The sequence below is a fragment of the Colletotrichum siamense genome, assembly GCF_013390195.1.
Source record: "Colletotrichum siamense strain Cg363 chromosome Unknown KSG_Cg363_contig05, whole genome shotgun sequence".
Taxonomy (NCBI): domain Eukaryota; kingdom Fungi; phylum Ascomycota; class Sordariomycetes; order Glomerellales; family Glomerellaceae; genus Colletotrichum; species Colletotrichum siamense.
In genome coordinates this window covers 419,255-445,951 of record NW_023501018.1, presented here as the reverse complement: position 1 = coordinate 445,951, position 26,697 = coordinate 419,255, and the positions used below count along the sequence as shown (strand labels likewise).

The window sequence follows — 26,697 nt, the reverse complement described above, 5'->3', positions numbered from 1 at the left end:
TATTCTAACTTAATTTTTATAAGAGTACTCTATTAAGTAGTTCTTAAGTAGAAGCTACTATTTTTTTATATTACTAAAGAGGTTTTTAATCCTCACTTTTCTACTAGTATAAAGTATATTATATACTTCTTTTACTAACGCTATATTAATATAAGCCTTTATTTTAGCTTAATAATACCTCTTACTAAGGAAAAGTATTAAGATACCCCTCTTATAGGTAAATCTAATATCTTTAAAGTAGTACTAACCTATTAATAAGTTAAATAATTAATTATATACTTACTATATTAATACTATATTATTTATAGATCCTTTTATACCTATTAGTATATATATAAATATTCTATTAAATTAGATCGTATAAAGTATATTTTATTATAGCTAGCCTTTATAACTAATAAACCTCTTTTTTATCTATATAAGTATATAAGTAAGTAAGAGAATCCTATCTATTACTCTAATATAGCTTATAAAGTAGCTATACTTATCCTTTAGCTTAATTTAAAGTAATATATATAAAGTATCTAGTTACTTAATAACTTTATTATAGAGGGTAATAAAGCTAATAAGTACTTATTAATATATCTCTAAGATAATACTTTATACTACTTAAAATTTATTTAAAGTTATATACTAATATACTTTTTAGCCTAATATATATAAGCTAATTATTAGCTTATACTTAAAGCTTTAATACTAAGTATCCTTAATAAAGTTATAGTATTATAGTTAAGCTATAATATTTATAAAGTTCCTCTTTAAAATATAAAATATCTAATAGAAGTTATTATAGTTATTATATAGTAATAAAGTAGTATACTCTAATACTTACTTTATACTATTAAAGTATTAAATTACCTAAAAGCTAAGCTTATTAATAATATTATTAATTAGAACTATAATAGCTATAGCTATAGTTATAGTAGTAATATTAGTAATAATAGTAAGTTATTAAGAGGTATTTATTTTAATACTTAGAATATAACTAATATAGAATAGAGATATATAAAGTCTACTTTAGTACTTAAATCCTAATATTAGCTTTATTTTTTAATATATTAAACTAGATAGTAAAATCCCTTAAGAGTATACTAGTTATTCCTAAAGTATACTATCTTATCTAAGGTTTTATAGAGTAACTTTTTATAAAGCTAAGCTAGTACTAGTATAAGGGGGGTATTATTGGATTTAGTAAAGTGCCCTAAAAAGCTAATAATTAGGGAAATTATACATACTTACATCATCAACAAACCCTGGTTTTTAGCTCCTGGCATACATCCGATTGCACTATTAGCGAAGAATGGAACGATTCCGCTGAGAGTGTGGGCGCCACCCACGAACAGCGGGAACAGATGAGCGAGCTTGAAACGAGACGGCATATCTGCTTATAGTGGGATTGACCGTACTGATATGGAATCTGGAGCTTTTGGGCGTAGTACAAGATATTATCCGAGGATAGAAGTCTCCAAAGCGTTTGGTGCTTAGAAGTCGAGGCGATCTCAGATCAAGGAAAGTGTGGACCATCTGACATCACGTGGTAGTAAGCACTTAGACCTATCCGGCAGCCAAGTGGACATCAATTTTTCTCGCTGATGCCTCATGCGGGAAGTCATAGTAGTTGACCAGGTAAAAAGGCGAATCTACTGCAGGTGCTCATGATGGGGCATGTCAACGGTTTGGTCAACGTCTCCTGTTTGAGCCATAGGACTTGATCCAGCAACGATATCACAACGTTTCAATTTGATCTGTATATCCATTCAACCAGAATAACGTAAATAATCTCAAGGTATAATTGAATAAGCGCCTGGCCATGCTGATATTCATGTTTCACATAAGGAAAACCGGCGCTCTTTGCAACTGCTCCCGAATGCTAATTAAAGATCTTCACTCGACGAGTCAGACTCTCCCGGAGGGTATCCGGCGGGAACTGATCCAATCAACGTCTTTGCATCTGCAAGATTGATTCCTGGCGGGTCAATCTCTGGAAACTTGATCAGGAATTTGACTGCAGGAATCATTTCCGTCCCGTAGTTGGCCGACTCTTCCAAAATGAAATTGTTTTCCAATAGTACATACAGCTGCTTGTACGCATTGTGTACTGCCGCAACCGCAACTCCTTTGCCGTTATGTTCCCACCACCTCATCAAGCAATCAAAACAATAACTTCTGTTCCAGTGATACGTTGCGTCCATTCTATGTTGTGAAGTCCATGACGAGCCTCCGTGGGCCATTACGAGAGTGGTGAGCTCGTTCAGTCGACGTCGATCATGCAGATCGACAACTTCCACGAAATGAGTCGGGGTGTCACATGCTGAAGCCCCGTGCATGTTCTCGTAAGTCCATTCCGACGACTCATCTTCGCCAAGAAATGAAGCAGAGGCCGTCAAATCTCCTGATGTCCGATTCCTCAAAGGGTAGACGGTCCCATAGCGAGTTGGTTTGTCGGAGATCACAATGACGATTGTTTGCACGACGACGCGTAGCTTTGGGACTAGATGAATGCCGAGGCTAAGGATCTTGTCGAATCGGGCAAATGCATGCTTTTGTTTGAGTCGCTTAAAAGAAATCGCAATGCTGCCGAGAGTTGATACGGCGTCGCCAATTTTGATGGTGACACCGCTGTAATGGGTACCATATGGTCCCATACTCAATCTGTCAGATGGTGTGATCCATGTCGTCCGTCTCGTTCTGACGTCCTTTTCGTTATTCAAGAGCCACATCGACGATGCTCTGTTGAAGATTGCGTGCATGCGTGGCCGAATAACTCCCCAAGCCTCACGGCATGCAAGTGCGGGTGCGGGGATGGAAAGACGACGATTCCAGCACACAGCTTCCGTCAGAATGTCACTGATGTGAATCGTTCGTTGTGGAATCGAAAATAGCCAAATCGTTTGACGAATTTCTGGTGGTAGCTCTCGGAACTTTGGAAAGCTTTGAGGGGGCGCAGAAGGTGGGAAACTTCGGAAACTGTCGGATTTATCAAGGAGCTCGGTCATGAAACGACAGTCATCAGCGAGATTCCCGCCTATCATGGTGTTTGTCAGAAGCTCTCTCAGTATGTCTTGAGGTTGTCGAGGGGATGGATCCGGTGAGTCAAGGGATGAGTCGAACCAAGCATGTTGCAAATGCTTGCAGCTCTTGACTCTCGTCATGAGATACTTGCGCGCACAATCATCGCTTGTTAAGGTAGTGCAATGATGCACCCAAGTGTCTGTTACGAGAATGACTTCTTTGTCGTGTGCGCCGCGTTTACTGATATGAAACGTAGTCTATGGCTGCCTAATGAACCACAATTCTGCCTAAATTAGGCGGGGCATGGCAAGGAAAAGACGGGGTGTTTCCGAGATATCCAGCAACCTTTTCCAAACGATCAATTCCACGTCAATTGACTCATCAAGATGTCTCATTTGCGATCAGCCCTGTTGTTGAAGTCAAGGGCCTCCTGCGAGCCTTGAGGCAGCAGCCTGTAGGACTGCATCGTTGAATAAGCGGGGCGGATGATGAACTGTAAGGTACGTATGCAATAAGCGATGTCCGTTGATGTTTTCATTTATAAGGAACCTGGCTTCATTGCCAGTGGCAGATGCAGTGAAGCCTTCGCAATATCTGCACTTAGTGGGTATCTGGGCTGGTGTCGTAATTCAAGCCAGGGGGTCCATCCTGAGCTTCTTTTCTGGGTCTAGGCAAACCCTTCACACCATCGGCTGGGGTCCTGAATTGAGTCGTGAGATAAAGACTGACGACAAGAAGATTGACCCAGGCCGGCTCGCTGTCATCTTCGACTTGAAAGACACGAGACATTCTGCTCAAGGAGCCTGTTCACACAGCCGCCGGCCCGCCTCGTCTATGCGGAGTCGGCGACTCGGCGATGGCACGGAAGACCCTTAACCCCCCGGCTCAATCCCCATCGCGAAGTCAAAGCCCCCGGCGCTTTGACATCGGGCTTTGACATCATTCCGTCTTTTCAATCCGTGTAGATCCAGTAAAAAGGCCGAGTTCCACCTGTTGATTAACTCGATTCCACGTTGTTTACAGGACAGGCCGACTTCGATGCCGATCTTTGCACCCACATACGGAGCGCGACTCTTTTGGACGCTGGGGCGCCGGCGCATTTTCCACAAGACAAACTTCAAAAGTCCGCATCCTTGCTGCGAAATCGAATTCAGGGCAGCTCTGCACTGTTCACCTGCTCGCCCCACGCCTCGCTACCAAGATCCAACGTCCTTCCACGAAACATTTGCGCCCAATATGGCACCCTGAAGTTTGGTTCAGACAGAACTGCCGCGCGCGGTCCTTCGCGACCGGAAAACCACCAGCAGCGAGAAAAGTCGCGCAAAGCTGGCGTGCGAGAGTCATGGCCGGTGGATGAGTAAGGACGGGATTCAAGAAGCACTTCGGGTTTTCGAAATCGCCGAGCGGCGGATAAGAGGGCTGCAGTCGGTTGCCGCCAAGACTCTGAAGAGGGACTGCCCGGTCGCAAGCATAGACGCATCCATCGTGTCGGTTCTGCCGTGGGACGAACTCTGTCTGCACTCTATTTTTCGGTTCATCCGACACGAAAAAAGTCTGGTGCGATGAATCGTTTGGTAGGAATCGGAATGGCACCAGACACCTGATCCAGACGGCTGGATATTTATTGAAAATCGAAATCCATCGGAAGTTAACACACGAAGCTTATCTCCGGGCCGCTGGTCGCCCGCGCGGAGTTGACTACTTGTTGCAATGGGCTCTATCCACAAAAATGCTGCGTGCCGAAAACTGTTGGTGGCTTGGTGCAGGATCCGATGGACCGATCATAAGTTCCTGCAGAGCGGCTGAGCGAGTTCTGCAGAGGCTGCAGAGGCTCCAGCCGCCCACTTCTACCGCAGTACTATTGCATAAGAGGTCCCGTTGAGAAAAGCGTCGGGCGTCTCAGAGTTTACGTGAGTTCAGGTTTGCAGTCCCAAGCTGCGACCTTGTTGACACTTAAATCACCTCAAGGCGTATCAGTGTCACCAAGAAACCACGTGCGGGCGGCTTAATGCTGACGCAACAATATAATGGTCACTATTTTAATATGTAGGACGGCAGGTATGGTTGCAGTATTGGCCAAACTGCGAGTCAGGCTGCGAATTCGGCTACCCTTCCGGATTAGCACCAATACCTTGTGTTTCCTCCACAGGAATAGGCGACTGGCCAGGGCCAGGGGTTCGTTTCGGGAAGATGGGGAATCGGCTCCCAAAAAGGCTCCCGCGTCGAGAGCGAGTCATCTTCCCATGCAATAGGATGCCATCTTGGAACCCATATGGCCCATATCGGATGACAAGCAGCAGCAAGCAGGAAATCCCGCCAACACCGCGGCCGTCAACCCCCACAAGGGGGCTGCGATGCCCCCTGGTGGGCCGTTTCGAGATGGCCGTCGGGTGGTACATCAAAAACGTGGCGGTCCCCGTCTGAGCGAGCAGAGGAAAGCTCGGCCCCTCCGTTCTGGTTCTTGCTGCTCGTCATGCTATTTTGGATTCCATCGATGACGGTGCTGCGCGAGAGGCAGTCGTGATGGTGTTCCAACTCCCGACGGCCGTCCTGCCAGACGCCGCCGGGGTCATCTTCTATTCTTTTGTTTGTCTAATTGCCAACATCCTGTTGGTGTGGCTGACCTGGATTCACAATGACAGGACAAGCTGTATGTACAAACGCCCTTCATCTTCGTCCGATACGAGGCCGCCATCGAGGCCACCATCGAGGCCGAGCGTGTAGACCAATGAGACTAACATCAGACGATCACAGACATCGCCTGTATTTCGTATGCCACTTTAGTCGTCACCACGACCAGCATTGCACAACAATTCTATGACTACGCGTTATGGAGAGACATCCTGACGGATCAATTCTACTACGCTAGGCAACATGCCGACAATTCAGAAGTTCAGTACTTCAAGGGGTCTCGGGGTGTCAAACTCATCTTGAGCTACGTCCGTATGTTTACTTGGAGACGGGAAGAATCTAGCAGAGTCTGACAGACTTTCACAGGAATATTCGGCTTCACTCTCGAATCGACTTTTGTTTTCTTTTTGTAGGTCAATTCACCATGCATGATGGGGTAAACCAAACGTCTAATTCCGAGTAGCGCTTTGTCATTGGCGGCCAGTGTTTACGGGTGGTTTGCGACGACCCCGAGGACAACACGAACGATCTCGATCATTGGCAGAGTCTTGCCCTTCATGCTTACAGCGATTACCGTTGGTTTGATGCACTCGCCGGTGGCACAAAATTCATTTCTGGTGTACATGATTGTTGCGAACACGCAATGTAAGCGAGATCTCACAATCCCCTTTGCAAGACAAGACATCTGGACTAACTTGCAACGTAGTCGTGCTTAGCCTCTTAGGTAGCGCCGTCTTACTACTCATGATCTTGTTTAAATACGTCCACTCCCGCCGAAACCTTCAGACATGGAACGTCCTCTATGGAAATGCCGGTTCTTTGGAGAGCAGCGCAAATGGCAGCAAGTCACGGTCTGTTTGGCTAGGGAGCAACACGAGCCGAAGTGGTGGAGGAAGGAGTCGGGCTTACAGCGGCGCTGGCGCCAATAACACGTACGACAGCTGGCTCGTCATCCGGCTTTCCATTGCATTTTGCGTTCTTTGGTAGGCTTATGGTACTCAGACCATTTTAAGCCAGAGGACTAATCTCAAATGCAGTGTCTTTGAATACACCAACGTTATCCCGAAAATCGCAGCCTCGAACCATACGATCGACCTCGCCGACGACTTGCAGCCCGATCTTAGCGACAAGCGAGGACGTTCGAGCGTCCGAGGATATGTGTCTGGTGTTACGCCGAGTCTCGTCGCGTTTCTGGTTTTTGGAACTACGAAGACATTCCAACGAAAGATGTATGAAACGTTCGTCCCGAGGAGTCTCCAAAAGCGGAGGAGAGCAAAGAAGAATCTGTCGATATCAGTCGGCAACTCGAGACAATCGCCGCATGTACAACCCACCAAGCGACCGAATCAGGCAGTGGACCAGTTCACTCTCAGCGATCTCACACCGAAATTCCCCATGGGAAACTACAGCCCCCAATATTCTAGTGACGGAAACCTAAGCCCGAGACAACCACACGGAATGCAGTCAAACCCCGGTTCAAGAGCCGGGTCGCCACGATATGCGCCCAGTTCACGATACGTGCCTAGCTATGCACCAACTACATCAACGTTCGCTTCTACTCCGGGATTCCCTCAGCCCAGCCCGGCGGGCCTTTCGGCACCTCCACCACCGCGGCCACCTCGACCGATGACCGGGTTGACAGGGGTCAGTGTTATCAGCCCAAGTCTACACTCGAAATTCTCAAATTTCAGTCGTCCACATACAATGATGACGACGAATAAGGAACTACCAAAAACTCCGATTGAGGAGGAGAGCTTTCCTGAGAGGTTCCGTTACGCGTAGCCGAGACGCGCAGGTTTCATGCTGGAGGGGAAATAAGGGAGGTGTATACTACAATGTAATAGATTACATAGATAATGACTTCATTTCAATGACATATTCTTATGAATATTGATGCATGCTCTTGATTATCCTCACTTGTTGAGTATATTGTGATCGGAGATGCAAAGATTGCGTCGTACCCCTCACATTCTGCGACAAGCCTCCCCTTGCAACTTAACAGCAAGAGAGACTAATCGAGAGATCCATATGGCTAATTCTATCACATCTCGCATTCTAGAAGCCTTCCTGTCAGGATGAAATTTTGGGTGTGATCGACGTTTCAACCGTGGTTGGTCATGCATCAACACACATGATCCTCACCCGAGATCCTCGTACAACACTAGTGGCCGAAATAAGAACGGGAATCTACTAGGTACGATACAAGCAAGAAAATAATTGTTACATCCGCGGCCCATGATGGAATTACTTTGTCCGTGGAAAAAAGACTGGATTTGAGCGTCATGATCAAATGTCCTTTTGAAGCTGAACCAATGTGGCTGCTGGATTAATCAGCTCAAGATGAATACGAAGAGGACCGCCTAACTGCTGTAGTAGCCTTCTCTGTCCAATATACTACTTCTAGAATCATATACGCACAATTATAGCCGACCCCCAGAACGCCATGGGTATTGGGTATCGGCACAACGATCCTTCCGGTGGCCTCCCCTCCCCGAGTCTGTTCTCTCTTCAAGCATGCCTGAAGTCCCCCTTTTCCACAAAAGTTTTGTTCCCAATCAATCGGTCGTTGACAAAAGAGCGAACCGCCTCGTAATACCCCGGCGACATGTCCCCATACTCGATGCAATCAGAGCCACACGGGACAGGCACCGCACGTTGCCCTTCAAGTGATCCAAGAGCTGTGGCCATATTCATGCACGCCGGGGGAAGGCCAGTCACGCGGATATGGTTTTCCTCGATAGGTCCATTGACGTTGATCGGCGTGTTCGAGACCTGGACTTGGTCGAAACAAGCATCCCAGGCATACTGAGAAGGTCCTGCGGGAGCGCTGCCAGATTCGTCTTCTTCTTTTCGCTTGTTGATCTCTGCTTCAATCTCCATGACCATTCGGCGGGCGTGTAGGAAGGCAACATCGGCTCGTCGGTCCTTGCCGCCCGCCTTGAGACCTCCCTTGATGATCCCGGCGACTTTCGTGCCTGCAACAGTTGCGATGCCGATGAGAGCCGGTGGGGCGGGGGTGCCTTGGAGGAAGACAATTGCGGTGAGAATGACACCGGCAAAGATTGCGTTGGTCTGCATTTTGCTGATCAGGAGAGAGCGAAAGTCCAGGCTTGGTCGAGGAGGAGTTGACGGTGACGATGGCCCATGTGGAATAGATGAGAGCCAAGATTATCGAGATTTGTAGCATCTTTATACAGCCGATGTTGGCTATCCATAATGCGATGCTGGCGATGACAGAGGCAGGATCAAGCCGTTTTCGTCGAGAACACACAGAGGCACCTACTCAAAAAACCATTTGGTACCGTCCGACGGGCTTCCTTGACGACTAGGAGCCAGGGTAAAGGAATCAAAAGAGCAATGAGGGCCGTGCGATGATTTCTTTGAGGTAGTTTAAATGCTTGTTTGCTCCCATGAATGGAAATGAATCAATCTGAGGCTGTATATCACCGTGGCAAGCCGTGCTCCCAAACCGGACTGTCAAATTGAAGGAGTCTTCTGCTTGGTTTACCTGGAGCCCTCGTGCAGTAAAATCCAAAGACAACTTGCCAATTGAGCAATTTGTACTTGATATACTCCACCACGTTCGTTCATAAATCGTGTTTACTAATTCTTCATGCGAATTGCTCCTATTATCAAGTACCAACTGAATCACCTTCTCCATCCCGTCCGCGTTACGCTTCTTATTCTAGGGTCCGTTCGAGGTCAACATGCCATCGCGCCGCGTCCCTTCCGTTTTGCGCCTTCTTGAGCGCAGCTTCATGGCCTGGAAGGCCTTGACTCTGGCTACCAACTGCGCCTACCCAGCAATGGTAGTCCTCTCAGAGTCGATGGAGCCTGCCTTCTCCCGAGGAGACATCATCTTACTTGCCAACTGGCAAGAAGTCGAGGTCGGTGACATCCCGGTGATTTGGTTTCAGGGACAGCTCCTCCCTATGGTGCATCGAGCCGTTGAGATCCTGTTTGAGTAAGTTTGGACAACCAAGTGTCTTTTTCCAGTAGTCCCTTTTTGCGTTGGAAGACATGCTCTCCCTAAGTCAGGGGTCGTGAAACACAACGGTCTGACGAGCTCTTTAGTGATGGCCAGGAGCGTTTGATCTTGACAAAGGGCGACAACAACGAAATCAATGATGTGGTACTATATCCCTTTGGTCAGACACACGTACGCCAAGACCAGGTGCTTGGGCTTGTGCGAGGTTACATCCCATTCCTAGGCATGTTGACAATCACTGCTCAGGGGCTATTATCACGCCTAAAGTCCCCTCTAAGTCTGTTTTCGAAGATGGCTCGTTTGTCTCGATGCGTTCAGCAGAGCAGGTCTTGGTGCTACGCTTCTGATCAGTTGTTCGACTGAGCCCACGGGCTGATGTCGTATCCACCTAGAGCACAGTCGATAGTAGGGAGGCAGACTTTCTCCAGTGTCTAAAAGAGAGCGAGCTACTAGCTATTTAATATGACGAGACCGTTTGACAATTTTACTTGCTTGATTGTAATAAACAGATTTGATGTTGGCTATGGCGTTGTCGGCCGGTGTATCTAAAGATGCCCTCAGACCGCCACTGCTTTTCGCCGCCTCTGCAACTCTAACGACAGTGGCCCTACACTTCCCGACTCATACGCATAGGTCATTCTTTTTCCCGGCATGGCTACTTGCAGCATGGTCGTTACTCTCTGTTGATGAGGATAATGCATCATCGTTGATTGGTCTAGGCTCTTACACGGTCATTACAAGCTTCATATTCATGCTCATACTTCCCAACATTCTCTTCGGACAGAGTCGCTTAGTGTTATGCAACAAGCCAAAGACACGAAGGAGCGCATACTGTCCTCAGTCACAGACCATCTCAGCGGCATGCTGGATTTGGAACAACCCTCGTCATCTGACCTTTCGCCTCAACACCACGGCGACATGGTCTTCTCGCGCTCTTTTCATCATTCGGCGAGCATTGAAGGTCGGCCTGCTTCTCGTCGCCAACAGCTTTGTGAATAAAGCCCACATATACCTCAAAGCCGACCTCTTAGACTTTACTCCGGATAAATATCCAATCATCCGCCCCATCATCTCACAAATAGTCTTCGATTGCAGCCGTGATGACTGCACTTACAGCCCGGTATCACAACGCCAAATCTTTCTACGTATCTTCACGGTCTTCTCCTGGATATGGTCCAATTTCCTAATCCTCGAATCATACCACGCCATCCTATCCACAACTTTCGTCCTCCTCGGCATCGACAACCCAAAAGAATGGCCACCTTTGTTCGGCAGTATAACCGACGCCTGGACCGTCCAACGTTTCTGGGGCCGCTTCTGGCACCGCATCGCGACGCCCACACTCACAACATGGACACACACCATTCTGCGAATCAAGAACGAGCCGCAGACCACGTTTGAAAAAGCGGCCGTCGCATTTGGCGTGTTCTTCCTCTCTGGGATCATGCACATGACGGCTGCCTGGAGAACCGGCGAAGGATACCTGCACTTGGACGTGGCGTTCTTCTGTGCCAATTTCTTTGCGATCGCAGTTGAGATCGCGGTGTCCCGCGCGTGGATGCAGGTGGTCAGACGAGCGAAGCTGAAGCCTGGGGCGGAAGCACGGGTGTGTCTAGCTAGTCGCTGGTTTGGCTACTTGTGGACCTTTGCATGGTTCTTCTGGATGGCGCCGAGGTGGTTGTATCCCAAGACGCTGCGGTGGTTAATCAAGCAGGCTCTGGCACAGTCTCATACGCTGCTGTGATGATCTGCGGGCTAGACTTGGAATGGTAGTCATTTTTAAAGATTTCAGGTGGCATTTGTGCTCAAAGTATGTGGAACAGACGTGGGGTTTGTCAGAAGTGCAACTATTTAATGGAACAGTTCGCCTCACTATTACGGTTTTCCATGCTGCGCCAGGCAACAACCGCAAGGCAATGTGCACTTTGCTGTTTATATAAGACAAATCTAGCCAATCCGGGCCTCTGTATTGGCTATGAACCAGTATGAACTACTATTGTGTACTTGCATGGAAACTCGTATCTTGGGAGCCGAGACTTTGAATCATCTACTATCCATAAACCGAATAGTTCTGATGGTTTTCGTTGGGTTTGAGTGGTCGCTTCGGAGGCACAAATCTCGCCCCAAATTCGCTTTGAAGCCATCTGACCAGTGTAACATTGAACTCATCAAAATCGTCAACCCATTGGGTGTGTAGTCTACGGTGAAGTATAAAATGCCTCCGACATGATGCACCACTCATCGTAATGCCAGACGTGTCGCACTCCATCTCGCTCATCACCCTAACTGGTTTTCATCAGTCAACAAGGCACGATGACGAAACATGCCAAATCAAGCAAAGTCTCCAAGGAACTGAAGCAGAGCAATCCATGGAGTGATTGGATATGGTCCGAGGACCACGGGCGATACTATTGCTACCGGACCCGTAGCAACGGAGGTAAGCTCACCTACTCCTACCAATTCTTCACCAGTAGCATGTACTGACATCCCCCGAGAAATCGAATACGAATGGGACGAAGGAGAACCCACCGAAGAGCGTGCAATCGAGCCGGCCATTGAGCAAGATAGTCCCGGTGACCGCACACCTACCCCCGCGCGGAGCGGCCCCATCGTGAGATCGGAGATCACTTACACGGACAACGAGGGGAATGTCATCAAGATTGTCCACAGATATCCTCCGGATGATGTTGTGAAGGATGAGGTCACTGTTGACGGCGATGATTGGGCCATTGTGCCGGCCAAGGCTGGCAACACTGGTGTCGGGGACGGTTTTGCGGATTCATTCTGGGGAGATGTGGCGGAGGTTCGAAGAGATGGCGCACGCCCGTAAGGAAATGAGATGCAACGAAGGAGAGGCGGGGGCAATCACGATGCACATGGCAAGCCTGCAGTGGTGTGAGAAAACATCATACATCTCATTAGAGCCCAGAATCCACAAGGAATGGATTACGAATCGCACTACATTACTATCTCCCATGACCGCATCATGAGAGAATGGGTATCAAGCTTCGTATCGAAGCACATTAGTCGTCACTTTGACGGCATTATTTAAACGCTCTCATGCTGAGTCTCGTGAAGACCCTTCTTCTCGGCGTGGATAGCGTTCTCCTCCAGCTCCTCGGTGAGGCCGACATCGCGTCTGGCCTGCTCGAGCATGATACTGTCCTCAGCGCCAGTGTTGCTACCGAACACGCGGTCCATCTCCTCCAGCGTAGCACCCTTGGTCTCGGGCAGGCAGAAGTGCACCCAGAGAATGCCGCAGAACAGGAAGACGGCGAAGAAGAGGTAGGTTCCCCACTCCCAGGCCTCGAGCATCGAGGGCACGTAGAAGGCGACGGCGAAGTTGTTGAGCCAGTTGCTTGAAGCACCGATGGACGCTCCCTTGGCACGGATAGACAGCGGGAAGATCTCGGAGACGAGGGTCCAACTGACAGGTCCCCATCCAGCACCGAATCCAGCGATCTACAGGACTGTTAGCAACGATGTTTGGGATAGTGACGTGATGGTGGGGTGCTTACGTAGAGCCAGATGAAGGCAACGGCGACCCAACCTTCAACGGGGTGGCCAGGCCAGTCATGGCTGAACTTGGCGACGATAATGGCAGGGATAATCATAGAAATCAACATGACGATTGAGCTGACGATCAAGATGGGCTTGCGGCCGACCTTGTCGATGATGGCCATGGCAGGCAGGGTGGAGACGAAGAAGACGACACCAGTAACACCGGTGGCAAGGAGGGCGGTGGTGCCGCCAGTGAGACCCAGGCTCTGGAAGACGTTGGAGGCATAGTAAATGATGGCATCAATACCAGACCTGCGGAATCGTTAGCATTCAAAGAAGCTTGACTAGCGCTGCTTGACATACCATTGCTGCCAGAACATGACCAGCCAGGCGGTCGCGACACGCTTGAAGTGGGACCACGAGCGAAGAATCTGCCAGTACTGGGCAACCTCGCGCATCCAAACGCTGGTCTTCTCCTTTTCGGCCAGCTGAGGGAACGCCTTCTGAAACGAACGCTGCTCGAAGAGGGCCTCAGCCTTAATCTCCTTGAACTCGACCTGGACGAGCTCGCTCTCAACATCGAGCTTGCGGAGGTAGGCAATGGTCTTGACAGCCTCCTCGTCACGGCCCTGCTTGACGAGCCAACGAGGGGAGAAGGGAAGCCACCAAATGCCGAGGGCCAAAAGGGCGGCGGGGATACCCTGGATGTAGGAGGGCAGCTTCCAGGCAAGGTCAGACTGGTCGATGCCGGTACCGCCAATGTAGTTGCTGCCGTATCCAATCCAGAAAGACAACATGATACCGAGAATGGTGGCGAATTGGTAGAAAGAGACGATGAATCCACGCATCTCAGGAGCGGCGAGTTCGGCGTTGTAGAGAGGACTGCGAGAGGTTAGTCTGGGTGCGCCAGAAGCGTACACATAAAGCGAGAACTTACCCAACACCGGAGAAGGTTCCGACGCCGAGACCAGTGAAGAATCGGCCGGCGTAGAGGAGCTCGGGCTTGTGGTAGCTTGCGCCAGTGTACAGGTAGCTACCGAGGACAACCCAAAGACAGGCGGAGAACATAGTGTACTTGCGAGAGAAGACCTCGCCGAAAACACCAGCACTGACGGAGCCCAGGATACCTCCAAGCTGGAGAATGGAGGTCAACCAACCGGTGGCGCTGGAGGAACCGACGACGGACGGGAAGTTGTCCTTGAAACGCGTCATGACGAGCGATTGGCCGAGCACACCTTGTTGGTATCCATATTCGAAGCCACCGAAGCTGTTTCCCCAGAGTTAGCTGGGTCACGGGCACACGGAAAGAAGTATTGTGGCGTTGTGACACCGAATGATCTTCTGGAAGATGGAAGAGACTTACGATGCGAACAGCGCGATGACGACAATCTTGGGGTTGGAGGCAATGGTCTTCCATCTGTTCTGGTAAGCCAGCTTCGTGCGCGCCTCAGCGGCGGACGTCGCTTCGACAGCCATCGTAGTGACAGGGCAATGGCCGAGATGTGCGTCGACGATCGAGAGAAGGCGATTGAAGGCTCTCGTGCTTGTGCTGGTGAAACAAGCAATCGCTAAAGACGAGCCGAGTAGACACGATGATTATGGTGAAAAGCATGGGATGACATCGGTACTTATTGTTACGGCGATTGACGCTAAGGACTGCCTTCCTGGGCGGGTTGACAAGGGAGACATCCTCTCGTGATGGGGCCGTTTTTGCCTGATCGGGATTGGATGTGTCAGGTTTTGATGCGACTCTGTTTTGAGGGCTCTGCAAACTCGAACGAGATGGGTCCCATGCTCTTGGTTCGTGGGCTACTTTTCGTATTATTGTTGCGCGGTCCTGCTAGCTTTTTCGGTCCTACTGCAGCTAGTTGGACCAGACCGCCATCATCTTGCATGCTCCAGACTCACCCGCGTATATGGGGATTTCATTGTGATGGAATGGTGTGCAGCGTGTTCCTGAATCTGGGGTTGAGTAGGTCAGCCTGGAGGGAGGATCTGACATGCTTGGGTGCTTATGTTGACCATTTTCGGCCGTCGGCGTTTACCAACAAGCGATGAAACTGCTCTCGTGAACGCTGATCGGCCAAGTTTGGCAGTCTTTGGCATTCGCCCAGAGAATACCGAGAGGCGGAGCGTTGCACAAACGACCGCCAGCATCTCCAACCCCCTCAGAATCCTTCGGCACCTCCAACACGGGGAAGAGTGCGGTGTGTACTTGAGTGGCGGCGCTTCTCCGTAATCCCCCGTGGACGTCTCCGTACCCCGCTCACCCGCAAAGCGGCACTGGAGCGTCGAAGGGTCTGGCATATCACACGATTTACTGGTCCACCCCCGCAGCGGGTTACAGACAAAATTTGAGGAAGTGCGTGCCCCTGGTTGTTTGCGAGGTCGGAAAAAAGAGCCCGGAGCTATCGACCGATGCGGAAGTTGGCCGAACTGTGGATCAAAACAGAAATTGTAACCACCCCACCAAACATGAGAGACGAACCCGTTCGTGACTAATCGAACCTTTGAGTGTGCCCATGGGGATCTGACCATGGGGGACTTTTTGGCTTCTGGGGATCCCGCTGGCCCAGATTCACCTCAGTAGAGTTGTGAGGGGAAAATCCACACCTGCAACCCCCAAACGCGGGCAATCGGCCCTTTTGGCAGACAGTAGATCGGCGGTCGTTAATGTCGAGGGTCGTCGAGGTTAGGCTCGGTCGTGAACATGGCCGCCACGTTATTTCGATATTGAGGATGAGAGAATCTCCAACGATCCAGGATGTTCGTCGCTGGATGAGAAAAAGTCAAATTGAGCCGCACCCTTGGCGATGAGTCCAGGACACGCGCTATTACTCAAGCGCCCACCGCTCGATGCTTCCAGACGCGCAATTATGGTTGTCGATTCCGAGATGCTGGATTACAGGAGTCATGGAATCCCTGAGGTCTGGTGTTCGTTGACTAAAAGTCCCACTCAACCGTACGCTCGACCTTGTTTGTTCGGGACAGTCTTTCACCGGTCCCTGTCATCCAAGAAAATTTCTGCACCATCAGTCTGCCGGAAAGAAAGCGGTCGGCTGCCAGTCCCCGGTCGGCAGGGCCCGGCCGAGAAACCAAGCCTTTTGTCAAGGCCGTCATCAACCGTTCTCGACCGACGCCGCGGTGTTCTCTCCGGCTGTTTTGCGTCCCAGTAGACTTTGACGCTAATTTGTTGTCGGTTTGGCAACACGATTTCGATGTCTTCGGGACCGCATCGATGCAGACAAAGCCCATTATCTTGCCTACCAAATTCTTCAAGTGATGGACTTGTACCCGGATCTCGTTTCGCATGAAATCATCCACTCTTCGAGGCGGGGGGCTCGCAGCACGCCGCCCACTTGCGGACGAAGTCGGAACTGCTGCACAACGACCCACGAAGTCGGTTTCCGAGATGTCGCATCCACGTACACCAGCAACGACGAGATTGATTGATGCGAGCTTGGCGGAGTCGCTCATGGGTCTGATTCATGCCAGCCGATCGTCGGGTCGGATGCGGATCTATGTTCGGTCTCGTGCCGATAGCTTCTTGAAGCTGCCGGCTTGATCGTACGAATGTTTAAGTTCTCGCCCAAGATATTCTTCGTAATCGCTGAAGATCAGGAGTTTACCTCATGAGTTGGTGCTCCCCGCGGGCGTCGGCGGTCATTAGCAATGGCTTCCACTAGCAACGAGAGCAGCACGAATAGCCACGAGTTGCGTCACAAAGGTCTCACGCCGTGTGACTGAATCTCGACCCGTCGAATGCTTGCTTTCGGTAACCGGTTGACCAAATGGACATTTTCAGCACACTGATTCAACGGCACTAGCCCCCAGATCCACAGATCCAAAGCTCACGTCGCGATGACACTTGCTCATCATGAAGATCCCGAAGGCTTGCGTAAAACAGAGAGCTAGAGCTGAATTGTAAAGCCCTGGCTCTTTCAACAAACATGGAGGGCAGCTTCAAGGTGCACTTTGACTCTCGAGCAAGCATCGAGAACTGGCTGACGGAGTACACTGGTACATCTGCTGGTCTGAGATAAACGCGAAGTCTTGGTAAGGTTTCCTCGTTGCCTTTCAAAAAGATAAGATGTCGTTCTTTCCACCGGATCACTGTGGATCGCGACGGTCGCAGAAGCCATGGAGATGAACCAGATCGCCGGGTGGGAGCTGGGCCTCATGCAGACGACTCATCCAGCCAATGATGGGCAATCGCTAGCCATACTATCTGCTCGAACTTTTGTTCTGCATGCACGATCTCGTTGAGAGACCCGCCTGACACGATGTCGGTAATTGTCGGTAGGTGATAGCCCGGAGTCCTTGGCGAAGTGACTGGAAATTGCCGGACTCGCGACATGAGGCTCACCCACGTGCTGCTTGTGGCTCCCCGCAGCGTCGTCCCTCGACTTGGGGCTTCCCCGGATGTCCCCGGGAGGCTGGGGTAAAACGTGGGGATGCAACGATGCATGCGATGACAACATGTTTCCAGCGGGAGCGACCGCAGACCGCATGACTGAATCGTCTGCTGCAGGGTAATTGCCGATCAATTGGTCTTTGGCTGCACCTCTTCGGGCTGAGACGTTCAGTTGTGGCGGAGGACGTGCGGCTGAAGTTGGGTGGCATTGAGGCTCGCCCGGCTCACCCCAGCATGGTAGGTACAGAGTATTGGAAAGCTGCGTCCGGGCATCGTTGAAACTAAAGTGAAGATAGCTTTCCTGAAACTCTCTTCTCGTTTTGCAAGATGCTGCGTAGCGATAGCACCCAGCATAGCCCCAGGTAGGCCTAAGACTCCGTTCGGGTCTCCAGCAAATACGGTCCAAGGTCCAAGGTAATCGCAATTGCGGCCTAGAACGAGGTTAGTCCAGACCAAGAAGATCGCTTCTCCTACTCACAGTGCGGGCCTCAAGATGGCTCGAACATGCCTACTTAGACGTCGAGTTTCGGCTTCATCGGCGGGCCCGGGCGTGTCTGAGGGCAGATGCGGCAAGACTGGAATAACATCAATTCATTCATTCGAGGCTGTCAATCAATGTTGAGGATGCCGTCGTTGCAAGAAATTAGATATCAGCTTCGCACATGAGAAGCTGGTGGAATGATGCGATGAGGTTGACGCTGAGGAAGATGCCAGGAAAGAACAGGACGAAGCTGATTGGACAATACCAGATAAGATCCGATAAGACAATGCCGCCTATTGGAATACACCTGATAAGTAGCTGCAAATCTACATGAAACGGGGCGCTTACGTCACGTCTCGGATTATGCCAGTACCGGAATGTGCCCCGCGCTCCTGCCCCACCATTGCGTCTAGGGGACGTTGGAGCTTGTCACAGAGAAAGCGGTGTTTGTTCCAGCAGCTCTTTTTCGAGACGCGAAGCTGCAAAAATTGTTCTTCTCTTCTTCAAGCCACTGTTGTTTTTGCTGCAAGATACCACCTCACCACCTCAAGATGCCCAGTACTGCCTCCCGCCGACGAGATCCCCCGGGACCAAGCTAACTCGCGCCCGCAGCCCCGTACTCGACCGGCGACAAGACGTCCTTCGGCTGGGTCACCGCCCGCGAGCGTTGGCCTGTCATTATCGTTTGTGCTGCCCATCTTGAGAAGGAACTATGGCTTTTGCTGACCGCTTTGATACAGACCCAGGCCATTGACGATCTCTACCGCTCCGTCGCAGCGACCGATGACAAGGAGAAGCAGGAGGAGGGCAAGAAGATCGTCGAGCAGATCGCCCGCCTCAAGTACGAGGTCCAGCACGACCGCGCCCTTACGTACGAGCCATACCGGTAGCCCCTAGGCTGCGCATATGCTGACCTTCGCAGGCCAATTGAGGACGACGGATACCCTGATGTCGCCATCTACAACGAGGACCTGAAGAAGCTCGGCGAGCCAACTTGGCTTAACATTCCCTGGCTCTACTGCGAGTGCTATCTGTTCAGGTAAGTTCTCCGTTGGCAAAGTAGTACCCAACAACCTCGGATTCTTTGCTAAGAGTGCAAAACACAGACGTATCAGCACCTACTTTGCCAAGTCCACTCACTGGAAGAGCTACGATGTCTTCGCCCGCCAGAAGATCAGCACCTTCCGCTCATCTCGCCCCGCAGTCGTCGAGCTTGCCTCCAAGTACAAGGATATTGTCGAGCAGATCCGTAGCAACAAGGGCGCCGCCAACGACGAGGCCGCCGAGAAGCTTCTCTTCACTGAGATGTGCGAGATTTGCCTGTGGGGCAACGCGACTGACCTGTCCTTGTTGACGAGCTTGACATACGAGGACATCCAGAAGCTGCAAGGTTCCGAGGCCCGCAAGGCTTCCGAGAAGAACATCATCGCCAACGACCTCCCCGCTGTGTACGAGCTGCTGAAGAAGGCCAAGGCCGAGGGCAAGGCTGAGCGCCGCGTCGACATCGTCCTAGACAACGCTGGATTCGAGCTGTACGTCGACCTCATCCTCGCTGGTTACCTCCTCTCTGCCGGTCTGGCAACACACGTCGTCCTGCACCCCAAGTCTATCCCCTGGTTCGTCTCGGACGTCCTGCCGGGCGACTTTGCTCAGCTTCTGAGCGCCATCGCCGCCCCTAAGCCCTTCTACGAGACGCCCTCAGAAGACGAGCAGTTGCAGAACAAGACCCCTGAGCCCCTGTCGAGCACGGACGAGGCCAACTTGTCGTTCCTGTTCCAGGAGTGGAGCCGTTTCCACGCGGAGGGGCAACTGATCCTGAGACCCAACCGCTACTGGACGCATCCCGGTCCCTTCTGGCAGTTGCCCGAGGAGGCCAAGGATCTGTACGAGGACCTCAAGGACAGCGAGGTCGTCATCTTCAAGGGCGACCTCAACTACCGCAAGCTGACTGGCGATGTAAGTTGCCCCGTGCTCGACTAATGCGACAAAGCTGACACGTTTTCAGGCTGACTGGGACGCCGCGACGCCCTTCACGGAAGCCATCAAGAACCTCGGCCCCGGCTCCGGCGTCAACGTCCTCGCTCTGCGCACCTGCAAGGCGGACGTCGTCGTCGGCCTCAAGCCTGGTGAGGATGAGAGGTTGAAGGCCCTGCCTGACGGCGGCGGCGACTCCGGCTGCAGGAAGTGGGGATGGAGCGGCAAGTGGGCAGTTGTGTCATTCTCGCCCGGCAAGTGAGCTTCTTTTCATTCCGTTTTATTATTTTAGAGCCATGATCCCATATAGACCCTTCACCTTGAGCAGCTCAGATGCAAATAGACCGATCGTCATAGAGTTACGCTGTTGCTGTTCTTCACCCTACTGCACGTCCCCGCCTCGCTCCTAAAACACAGCTAGCCGCATGATAATTTCGAGTTCTGTCATTTCTCTTTCGCAAGCTTTTTGCTCAAACCCAGTCGTCAACGGAAGGATCGTAGATTGGAATACGTGGTCTTGGCCGACGTAATGCTCGACTTGAAGGCGGAGAGTCCCTGTTCTTGTTCTGTGTATGTTCTGGACCTTCCTGGTCCTTCGAGTTACCATGGCTCTGGGCGTCGGCATGGTTGTCGGTGTTTCCGTGGACCTTTGAGTTCTCTTGATCTTGACAGTCTCTCAGACCTTCATCAGGCTCCTGGTGTGGCTCGTCTTGCTTAGTCTCCATAGGTGCGAACTCCGGATTTGTTCCTTCCTCTTGCATTCTAACCCTGCGTTGCCTTTTTCTGGCGGCCCATTCTTTTGGATCCTGCGCTGCGGGCAACCATCAGCAACTCGGTCTATGAAATCATATGAGGTATTCTTACCAGGGTAGCATTCCGGGCAAATGATGTGTTTACAGCCGTAGCAGTCGTGTCTATTCCTATTCGGCACACGACACTCGCAGCAGTGCCACATTTGGTTGCAGATGCGGTAACAGCAGTCTGGCTCGCAGAACGTATCCTCGAAATAGTCGTTTCGTGTGGTTAATGAGCCGCACAATCGGTAGCCGCTCTCGAAAACGTAGGTTGCATTCTCGCATGGCGTATTTCTTTGACGATCGTGGCCGCATAACGTAAAATTGAGGAATACTTCACGGCACATGTTGCCTGTTTGGTAGATTGTGTTTATGGCAGACGAGAATCCAAACTCGGGTCAACAGGTGAGAAGAGCTTTTTGTCATTTTTGTCCTAGGAATTATCTGATCCATCGTGTGGTCATTAAACAGTGACAAGGTATGAGAATCGTATGGTTAAAGATGGGAAGGACCATTCAGGTCGCCGCTGCCTCCACACCTTTTGGGGTTGCCCTTTACCGAAGCTCACCGGTTCCACACCGAGTCCATCACGAAGCTCACCTTGGAGTAGTCCACCAAATATTACAACATCGTACCAAAGCAGATACAAAGAAGGCTTTACGACAAAAGAAACCCCTCCCCCACCATCCAACTTTGCATCCCTCCTTCCCGTTCATCTCTCAAATACAGATCCCGATGCAATCCGCCCCGCCCCTCTTGGGATCGCAGTCATCTCTCGGGTCGTCGATGCAGTACTTGCCCGCAGGACACGCCTTGCCGACGAACCCGCCGCACTGGATCTCCTGCACGCAGATGCCCGGCATGTCGCACGCCTGGCCGCAGCCGCCCACCCACGGGTCGTCGATGCACGCGAAGCCCGCCGCGCAGACGGGCGCCGGCGTGGGGCGGAAGCCGCCGCAGTCGCTGTAGCTCTTGGTCTTGCTCGGCAGGAGGTGGATCGTCTTGGTCGGCCGGACGAGGCTGGTCAGCGTCGCGGGGAGGGTGAGGGTCGAGAGCAGAGTTGAGGCCGGGCTTGGGATTGGGTCGACAATGGTCGGGAGAGGCGAGCCTGGGAGGGAAAGTAGGGTCGTTGGGAGGACTGGTTTGATGGTGGATGTTGCGGCGCCGAGGAGGGGCTGGCCGAGGACGGCGAAGAGGATGAAGGAGACGTGCATGGTGAGCTTTTTGGATGGGGAGAAACACACAAAGTTTCAAGAACCAAACGTTTGAAAGTTTGATACGAGGCTGGAAAGTTTTAAGTGATGGGTTTGTTGATTTTGGCTTGGGGGAGGAATGCGGTCTGATGGGCCTCATATATACTACATTCCAGCCACCGCACCAGCTCCAGTCTCGACCGACATTTCGGGCACAAACACGGGGTACATCATCATTTCTTCTTCCATTTCTGGGGTCATGTCTGACGTTGAGTGCAAGGGAGGAGGTCCCGAGGTTGTCGTCTCCAAAAATGGAAACATGCTACAAAGGAGGCTAAGGCGGGAGGGAAAACGCCTTTCGTGTAACCACTTCAGGCCCCGATCGACAGCCCAGAATCGAGTTTCGGGAATTCAAAAGCGGCTTAGATAATGTCGCCGAAAGCCTCAAACTTGCGTTGCCCTTCCCCTCTTACCTTACGAGGTGCGTAGAAACACGGCCGAACGTAACACCCAAGAGACTTATTCCGTTCAATACACTCCGGCTAGATATACGCATCTTTAAGATAGTTTCCGAAATCTAGTCTTCAGCTGTTGATCGTAGCATCAGCGCATCGCCTTCGTCATGCTTTGACAGCTTCCGCGCAGGGCAAGGTTGAGCGGCTGCCAAGGCCACGCGGGAAGATCTTCCTCCTCTTACTTTGTGACGCCCTTTCAGGTGGGACGTTTTCGGAGTGAGACTGTCTTCGCGGGAGAGGCTTACTACGGCAAGGCGGTTTAACAACACAGGCATGATATGGTAGGGTGTGATATAAGGTTTTGCAGCATGGGGGCTAAAGAGGCGGGTAAAACGGTAGAGTGCCCAGGCCGGTTCAGCTCGGTATGATTGAGGCGTGCCGAGGCTTGTTTCTGGTTGGTGATGTGTTGGATATTGGGGAATACGAAGGATCCGGAAGGATACTTTGGATGAACGCAGTTGGTCCGATCTTTCGAGTGCGCCCTGCGTCATCTGACAGGCGGAAGAAAACACGGTCGGCCCGTATGGGAAGGATCCGTACAGCCACCGCCCGGCAGGCTCCAATAGGCCCCACCATTGGCTCCGGTCCGGCCGCCGAGACTCCGGCTTACTGCCGCTGTGAAACATGAGCGAGTGCCTCACTGTTCAACTTGATAGGATTGAGATTTAGATTATTGTGCCTCTGAAATGCAATCTCCAGTCCCGAAGAGAAGCTAAAGTCCTCCATATTCGCGGGAATAATGTTCTCCCCACACCGAGAGCAAGGTCCTTGTCTTGGCTAACCTTTTTGTACAAGGTTTCAAGCGGTCCCTTGTTTCTTAAAATAGGTAGTTCCCCTTCCCCAACACCTACCGTTTCCAGCATGTCTCGGAGCAACACACCACGAAATGACCAACGAGCGTAAGACGAGAATCACCAGAACGCGTTCCGGATGCCTAACATGTCGTAAGCGGCACACCAAAGTCGGTTACACTTTTCTTTATGACTGCTTTGGGTGTTTTCAATTAGGCTAATCAATCGATGCAGTGCGATGAAGGAAAGCCTCACTGTCAGACTTGCATGCGGCTGAACATCCCGTGCGCCGGGTACCAAACGGGCTTCAAGTTTCAAGAAGATCCCCAGCCGGTGCGTCTGAAGGCTCGGAGGCAGGCCAAGCGGGGAACGCCGGTGAATTCGCGGCAAAGTGGGACATCCGCTTCACCAGGCTCATCGCCAGCTACACCGGAAGAAGAGCTCAAGGCGGAGGGCTACGATGAGAAATGGCTGCGCGCGCACTTTCCCTCTCAGCTTCCACGCATTTTTCGCGAGATTTTGCAAGGTGTGGGACATGACAGCGTCGCATATCGTGCAGCGGTATGCTCTGGCGCACGTTCCAGTCGAGTTTAGCAGCGATGCGCCGAACGATACGCAAGTCACGGCCTTGAAGTTCTACCACTTGTCTCTTCAAGACGTTGCCAAATGTCTTCCGGTAGAAGACGCCGACCACATGGCTCTTTCCCTGGCGATCCTCAGCGTGCTGTCGATTGTAGAGATGAAGCTTGGGACATACCTGGGCGGTCTCACGCATGCCAAGCAAGCTGCCGCGCTCATTGCTGATAACCTAGGTACTCTTTCTTCTTCAACATTGGGCAGGCAGGCGGTCGCCGCGTGGTTTCCTATCAAAGCTTGGTACTCTGTTCAATGTGTGCCGTGGGACAACCTTGCTCCCGTCCTGCCATCCGAGGCTCTTGGCCAATCTTGGGATCTGCTCCAGTCATCGGACGACAAGAGCCATGAGCTGGCTGCGCTTCTGGTCGAGAGTCGACGGCTGTACGCCCTCGTATCACTACATCGACTGCTGAAGACGAGTTCTAGCACAGATGACATATCGAGCTGGCCAGATTTGTATCAAACAGTTGTCAACAAGTGTTCCTCTGGGCTTGGCAAAAGCGAAGAAGCATCGTGCCGCACAGAAGTGGCCGGCCTTCGCGATAGGCTGGATGCCTGGCACGACTCGATTCCGCTAGAAGACCGACCCATCTACGGCACGACATCCAGGTTGAAGAAGCAGCTCGCCTCACAACCGCCCGGTCCGCGGATTGAACCGCTCACCTTCCAGTCCTACCGTGCAGCAATGAACTACGCCCGTTACGCCGCCGCCCAAGCCCTCTCCTCCGACGAGGCCCTCGACATCGTCACCGGCGCGACCTCACCTCCTACCGCATACAGAGACGAATGGAACCACCTTATCCTCCAGATCCTCGCTGGCCTAGAAGAAGTACCATGCACCGGCGATGACGACAACTACCTGGGTCTGACGTGGATTGTTGGCCAAGTCGTCGGGCTGCGCTGCTTAGACCCCTCCGTTATATCGTGGATCGAAAGCCACCTCGAGCTCTTGGCGTCGGCAAGCCAAGATTGGGGATCTCTCATGCCCAAAGACCTCTTTCGGCCCCTCCTGGCTTTGCAGAGGGGGCTTCTTGAGCGCGGGCGGGTAGCGGTGCATATTTTTGGGGATATGGGGCCTAGTATTGAGCTTTCTGAGGCGAGATCTCCTGCGGCCAAGAGGAGTGTGCTAGTTGTGGGATTGGATATTGAGTGTGGCAAGGGCTTTCGCGAGGTGGTTGTCATAGAGTAGGGCCACATTTGCGTAAGGGGATGGCTTAGACAGGTGAAGTGGAGATATTTCCCAAAGAGGAAATCGGGAGCGCGCTCTGGGGAGATGGTTTTGGGGGTGCCAAGAGCTCGTGTTGATGAACACCAGCTGAATATCTTGTTGTTGCCTTGGCGATAATCATACATAAAGACAATGGAGGATATACGGCGATTAAAGGTGCATCTTTTAGCATCTTTATTCTGCCAGAGCTGACCTTGTTCCCTTCTCAAGTTGAAGTCAGCGAGCGACAACAGCCCGCAACATGTCAGCCACACTATCCGCCTCGACGCTGGTCGCAACTCCAAGCCCAACTGAGACGACAGCGGCCGCATGTATCAGCATCGCCCCGGACTCAAATGGCCATGTTCCCTATGGTGCCTGCCACGGATTCTGGCCCTATGTCCCCAGCTTCGAAGGAAACCTCGCTCTCGCCATTCTGTTTGGCCTGTCGGCCCTGGTTCACCTCGTCCAGGCAGTTATGTACAAGCAAGTAAGCGCTCATCGATTTCCGCATCCAATATTCAGGTTAGGCCTGATATCTAACTCAAACTTTGCTTTAGCGTTACTGCTGGGTTATCATCATGGCCGGCGTCTGGGAGACTTCTGCCTTCGTCCTCAGAACACTAGGAGCGAAGAATGGCCGTGTGTTGCCATTCTACATCATCTCATCGCTCACCTTTATGCTCGCCCCCTTATGTAAGTCATCTGTCTTATTCACTCAGGAGACGTACGGCTGCGAACAAGTCACTGATCGCCGTCTACTTAGGGATCAACGCATATGCCTATATGGTCGGCGCTCGCATCGTCCACTTTTCTCTTCCAGACCGACGAGTCTTCCGCATCAAAGCCTCCTATATGACGAAGCTCTTTGTCGGTGCTGATCTGGTTTGTTTTGGCGTTCAGGGAGCCGGTGGCTCGATGCTATCGGGACAGGGGAGCGCTTCAACGATGCAGACGGGAAAGGTTCTCTACACTGCAGGTTGCATAGTTCAGCTCATCTTCATCGCCGTCTTCACTGCAGTGGTTGTGCAACTGCACGTCAAGGTCCGAAAGAACCCGCCGTCGGCCTGGAATGCCAATTCGTTGCAGCTGATCTGGGTTATCTTTATCGTCTTGATCCTCATCTTCGTAAGCACCTCCGGGAGTGTCTTGAAAGGACACGTGCTAATTGACGTCTAGGTTCGACTCATTTTTCGGCTGGTTGAATTCGGTCCCGGCGGAATGAATGAGACGATAATAACTGCTGAGGTGTACGCGATTTGCCTCGACGCTGTGCCCATGTCCGTCGCACTGGTTATTCTGAATGTTTCTCATCCTGGTCGAATGTTAACTCAAACAGCTTTCGACAGAGTCATCATGGAAGAATCTGAGATGGGCAACATACCAAGACGTCAGGGACGCTACGAGGAGCTGGGACAGGCTGATCGAAATGGTTCAGTCTCGCCATTGCCTAAAGGACGTTTCCCATGATTCTCCTCTCAGGGTCATCCTCAATGCAAGCTGGCTCACCTGCCAGTAGGATTGAGGTACAGGCCGTTGACGCGAGCTGTAATAATATGT

The 26,697-nt window shown here is 51.4% G+C and overlaps 10 protein-coding genes across 10 annotated transcripts; 7 read left to right on the top strand and 3 right to left on the bottom strand.

Annotated features, from left to right (window-relative positions):
• Positions 1-5,535: 5,535 nt before the first annotated feature.
• Positions 5,536-7,364, top strand: CGCS363_v007776 (uncharacterized protein; the record flags this gene model as incomplete). The annotated part of the gene is made up of 8 exons (XM_036639625.1): positions 5,536-5,598; positions 5,655-5,730; positions 5,767-5,955; positions 6,010-6,052; positions 6,107-6,288; positions 6,350-6,626; positions 6,681-6,966; positions 7,170-7,364. 8 exons carry the CDS (start codon positions 5,536-5,538, stop codon positions 7,362-7,364), a joined length of 1,311 nt encoding a protein of 436 aa, XP_036494879.1.
• Positions 7,365-8,151: 787 nt separating this feature from the next.
• Positions 8,152-8,721, bottom strand: CGCS363_v007775 (uncharacterized protein; the record flags this gene model as incomplete). Its single annotated transcript, XM_036639624.1, has 1 exon — positions 8,152-8,721. The coding sequence occupies one exon, from the start codon at positions 8,719-8,721 to the stop codon at positions 8,152-8,154; it is 570 nt and encodes a 189-aa protein (XP_036494876.1).
• Positions 8,722-9,350: 629 nt separating this feature from the next.
• CGCS363_v007774 (Signal peptidase complex catalytic subunit SEC11) lies at positions 9,351-9,978 on the top strand (the record flags this gene model as incomplete). The annotated part of the gene is made up of 3 exons (XM_036639623.1): positions 9,351-9,607; positions 9,718-9,791; positions 9,878-9,978. The coding sequence occupies 3 exons, from the start codon at positions 9,351-9,353 to the stop codon at positions 9,976-9,978; spliced, it is 432 nt and encodes a 143-aa protein (XP_036494877.1).
• A 176-nt stretch (positions 9,979-10,154) lies between these two features.
• Positions 10,155-11,375, top strand: TRI7-1 (Acetyltransferase TRI7; the record flags this gene model as incomplete). Its single annotated transcript, XM_036639622.1, has 1 exon — positions 10,155-11,375. One exon carries the CDS (start codon positions 10,155-10,157, stop codon positions 11,373-11,375), a length of 1,221 nt encoding a protein of 406 aa, XP_036494882.1.
• Positions 11,376-11,944: 569 nt separating this feature from the next.
• CGCS363_v007772 (uncharacterized protein) lies at positions 11,945-12,461 on the top strand (the record flags this gene model as incomplete). The annotated part of the gene is made up of 2 exons (XM_036639621.1): positions 11,945-12,068; positions 12,127-12,461. The coding sequence occupies 2 exons, from the start codon at positions 11,945-11,947 to the stop codon at positions 12,459-12,461; spliced, it is 459 nt and encodes a 152-aa protein (XP_036494597.1).
• Positions 12,462-12,679: 218 nt separating this feature from the next.
• On the bottom strand, positions 12,680-14,608 carry CGCS363_v007771 (High-affinity glucose transporter; the record flags this gene model as incomplete). The annotated part of the gene is made up of 5 exons (XM_036639620.1): positions 12,680-13,093; positions 13,150-13,444; positions 13,496-14,014; positions 14,070-14,399; positions 14,496-14,608. 5 exons carry the CDS (start codon positions 14,606-14,608, stop codon positions 12,680-12,682), a joined length of 1,671 nt encoding a protein of 556 aa, XP_036494880.1.
• Positions 14,609-17,082: 2,474 nt separating this feature from the next.
• Positions 17,083-20,263, top strand: CGCS363_v007770 (Protein-glutamate O-methyltransferase; the record flags this gene model as incomplete). The annotated part of the gene is made up of 6 exons (XM_036639619.1): positions 17,083-17,152; positions 18,640-18,710; positions 18,768-18,898; positions 18,950-19,066; positions 19,134-19,983; positions 20,033-20,263. The coding sequence occupies 6 exons, from the start codon at positions 17,083-17,085 to the stop codon at positions 20,261-20,263; spliced, it is 1,470 nt and encodes a 489-aa protein (XP_036494881.1).
• Positions 20,264-21,514: 1,251 nt separating this feature from the next.
• CGCS363_v007769 (uncharacterized protein) lies at positions 21,515-22,009 on the bottom strand (the record flags this gene model as incomplete). Its single annotated transcript, XM_036639618.1, has 1 exon — positions 21,515-22,009. The coding sequence occupies one exon, from the start codon at positions 22,007-22,009 to the stop codon at positions 21,515-21,517; it is 495 nt and encodes a 164-aa protein (XP_036494239.1).
• A 1,745-nt stretch (positions 22,010-23,754) lies between these two features.
• On the top strand, positions 23,755-25,119 carry CGCS363_v007768 (uncharacterized protein; the record flags this gene model as incomplete). Its single annotated transcript, XM_036639617.1, has 1 exon — positions 23,755-25,119. One exon carries the CDS (start codon positions 23,755-23,757, stop codon positions 25,117-25,119), a length of 1,365 nt encoding a protein of 454 aa, XP_036494238.1.
• Positions 25,120-25,399: 280 nt separating this feature from the next.
• atnI-1 (putative lipid transporter atnI) lies at positions 25,400-26,607 on the top strand (the record flags this gene model as incomplete). Its single annotated transcript, XM_036639616.1, has 4 exons — positions 25,400-25,627; positions 25,698-25,833; positions 25,904-26,265; positions 26,317-26,607. 4 exons carry the CDS (start codon positions 25,400-25,402, stop codon positions 26,605-26,607), a joined length of 1,017 nt encoding a protein of 338 aa, XP_036494235.1.
• Positions 26,608-26,697: the final 90 nt, after the last annotated feature.